Source organism: Eimeria mitis, genomic scaffold, assembly GCF_000499745.2.
Source record: "Eimeria mitis Houghton genomic scaffold, Emh_scaff1006, whole genome shotgun sequence".
Taxonomy (NCBI): domain Eukaryota; phylum Apicomplexa; class Conoidasida; order Eucoccidiorida; family Eimeriidae; genus Eimeria; species Eimeria mitis.
The window spans coordinates 1-3076 of record NW_013567033.1 but is presented as its reverse complement, the minus strand read 5'-3'; the positions used below and the strand labels follow the sequence as shown (position 1 = coordinate 3076).

Here is a 3076-nt window from a genome sequence, read left to right as displayed (position 1 = left end):
ACACCCAGAACCTTCGCCTTGCTGCTGCTGCTGCTGCTGCTGCTGTTGCTCATGCTGCTTGTCGCCTTCCGGCGGAGATTCGAAAAGAAGGAGCTCTTCTTGCTGCCTAGAGTTTTGCTGCTGCTGCTGCTGCTGCTGCTGCTGCTGTTGTTCTGAGCAGCATCAGTAGAAGCAGGCTGCTGCTGCTGCTGCTGCAGCGCAGCAGCTGAGGCCTGACGATCTGTCTCTCCTGTCTCCTTTGTCTCTTGCCCGGGGACAGTCAGCAGCCCCTCTGCATCCTGCTGCTGCTGCTGCTGCTGCTCCTGCTGCTGCTGCTGCTGTAGCATCCGCTGCTGCTCCTCCTGCTGCTGCTGCTGTTGCATCCGCTGCTGCTCGTCCTGCTGTCGCTGCTCTGCCTCTTCCTTTTCCTGTTGCTGCAGCTGCTGTCGCAGCTGCAGCAGCTGCTGCTGCTCCCCCTGCCCCGTCAGCCCCTGCTGCTGCTGCTGCTGCTGCTGCTGATATATACGAGCAAGCAGCTGCTGTCTCTTCTCCTGTATCTTTTGCTGCTGCCCCCGCATCCACCACAAAGCGCAGCGGCGCCTGTGTCTCTCTGCGCTGCTGAGGGCAACGATAGGCAGCTCGACATCCAGCCACAACACTCTCCCGCTGCTGCTGCTGCTGCTGCTGCTGCTGCTGCTGCTGCTGGTGTTTGTTTGCTGCTGCTGCTGCTGCTCGAGATACGGCTGCAGCTGCAGCAGGGACAGCAGCACAGTGCGTGTGTGGGCGCGTGATGCTTCAACCTCTTCTTGCTGCTGCTGATGCTGCTGCCGCAGCAGCTCTTGCTGCAGCTGGTGCTGCAGCAGCAGCTGCTGCTCCTGCATGTCCATATAGTATGGGTGAATCTGTCTCATCTTTATCTGGTGCTCCTCATGCAGCTGCTGCTGCTTCTCTTCTTTTTCTTTCTTTTGCTGCTGCTGCTGCTGCCTCAGTCTCTCATGCGCAGCAGCAAGAGCCCGCACCAGCTCTGCGACGCGTTGTCCTCCCCCTAATCCTGCTGCTGCTGCTCCCGCTGCTGCTGCTGCTGCTGCTGCTGGCAGCTGCAGCAGCCCCTCCTGCTGCATTGCTAGAATATCAGCAAAAGCCTCAGCACTCCACGAGGCCCGGCAGCGGGGGGAGCCGAGGAATGCTTCTAGCCGCTGCAGCAGCTGCTGCTGCTGCTGCGCAGACACACAAACTGCCTGCTGCTGCTGCTGCTGCTGCTGCTGCTGCTGCTGCTGCTGTTGCTTTGCGGCTATAATATTTGCAGGAGTTTGTGCTGCCTGCTGCTGCTGCTGCTGCTGCTGCTGCTGCTCCTCTTGAATTCGTTGCTGCTGCTGCCCTGCAGGCAATGCTCCTTGCTGCAGCTGCTGCTGCTCTTGCTGCAGCTGCTGCTCTCTTTGCTGCGCCGCCTCTTCTTGCTGCAGCTGCTGCTCGTCCTGCTGTAGCTGCTGCTCCGCTTGCTGCAGTTGCTGCACCTGTTGCTGCAGTTGCTGCTCCTGCTGCTGCAGCAGCTGTTCCTGCTGCTGCTGGTTTGTCGCCTCCTGCTGCAGTTGCTGCTCCTCTTGCTGCAGTTGCTGCTCTTCTTGCTGCAGTTGCTGCACTTTTTCCTGCTGCTGCTGCTCGCCTTGCTGCAGCTGCTGCACTTGTTGCTGCAGCTGCTGCTCTACTTGCTGCTGCTGCTGTTCCTCTTGCTGCAGTTGCTGCTCTTCCTGCTGCAGTTGCTGCTCTTCTCCCGCCTTCTGCTGCTCCTTTTGCTGCAGCTGCTGTTCTTCTTGCTGCAGTTGCTGCTCTTGCTGCTGCAGCTGCTGCTCTTCCTGCTGTGCCTGCTGCCCCTGTTGCTGCAACTGCTGCACTTGCTGCTGCAGCTGCTGCTCTCCTTGCTGCAGCTGCTGCTCCTGTTGCTGCAACTGCTGCTCCTGTTGCAGCAGCTGCTGTTCCTCTTTCTGCAGCTGCTGCTCTTGTTGGTGGAGTTGCTGCTCTTCTTGCTGCAGCTGCTGCACTTGCTGCTGCAGCTGCTGCACCTCTTCTTGCTGTCTGTCTGCCTGCTGCTGCTGCTGCTCTTGCTGCTGCAGCTGCTGCTCTTCTCGCTGTACTTGCTGCTGCACCTGCTGCACTTGCTGCTGCTCTTGCTGCAGTTGCTGCACTTCCTGCTGAACTTGCTGCTCCACTTGCTGCAGTTGCTGCTGCTGCTGCTGCACTTGCTGCTGCTGTTGCTGCAGCTGCTGCTCTTCTTGCTGGGTGGACTCGAGGGCAGTTTTATCTTGCCCCATACCCTGCTGCTGCTGCGGCTGCTGCGGCTGCTGCGGCTGCTGCGGCGGCTGCTGCTGCTGCACTTGAGGCGCCTCGGGCTGCACTTGCTCCTGCTGCTGCGGCGGCTGCTGCTGCTGCTGCTGCTGCATCTGCTGCTGCTGCGCTTGCTGCTGCTGCTGTGTTTCCTGTGCAGCAGCCGTCATGCTGTTGCGCTGCGCATCCTCTTCTTGCCGCTGCTGCTGTTGCTGCTGCGGCGGCTGCTGCGGCTGCTGCGGCTGCTCCTGCTGTTGCTGTTGTTCGCGCTCAGGCTGCTGCTGCTGCTGCTGCTGCTGTACAGGCTGTTGCTGCTGCTGTTCAGGTTGCATCTTCTCAGCATGCGGCTGCTGCTGCCCCTCGGGTTGCTGCTGCGGCTGCTGCTGCGGCTGCTGCTGTGGCGGCTGCGGTGGCTGCTGCTGCGGCTGCTGCTGCGGCTGCTGCTGCGGCTGCTGCTGCTGGTTCAGCTGCTGCTGCTCTGGCTGCTGCTGCTGTTGCTGCGGCTGCTGCTGCTGTTGCTGTGGCTGCTGCTGCTGTTGCTGTGGCTGCTGCTGTGGCTGCTGCTGCGGCTGCTGCTGCTGTTGCTGCGGCTGCTGCTGCTGTTGCTGTGGCTGTTGCTGCGGCTGCTGCTGCGGCGGTTGCTGCGGCTGCTGCTGCTGCGGCTGCTGCGGCTGCTGCTGCTGCTGTTGCTGTTGCGGCTGCTGCTGTTGCTGCTGCGGCTGCTGCGGCTGCTGCTGCTGCGGCTGCTGCTGCTGCGGCTGCTGCTGCTGTTGTT

General features: G+C 61.5%; 1 protein-coding gene across 1 annotated transcript in view; it reads right to left on the bottom strand.

The window, feature by feature from the left end:
* EMH_0027280 (uncharacterized protein) overlaps positions 1 to 2633 on the bottom strand; it is a gene marked incomplete at both ends in the record, with an annotated part of 8943 nt that extends 6310 nt beyond the window's left edge. Inside the window, 2 exon segments of the mRNA XM_013494005.1 lie at positions 3 to 152; positions 218 to 2633. Coding sequence (XP_013349459.1) covers positions 3 to 152; positions 218 to 2633 — 2566 coding nt within the window.
* Between the last annotated feature and the right edge of the window lie 443 nt (positions 2634 to 3076).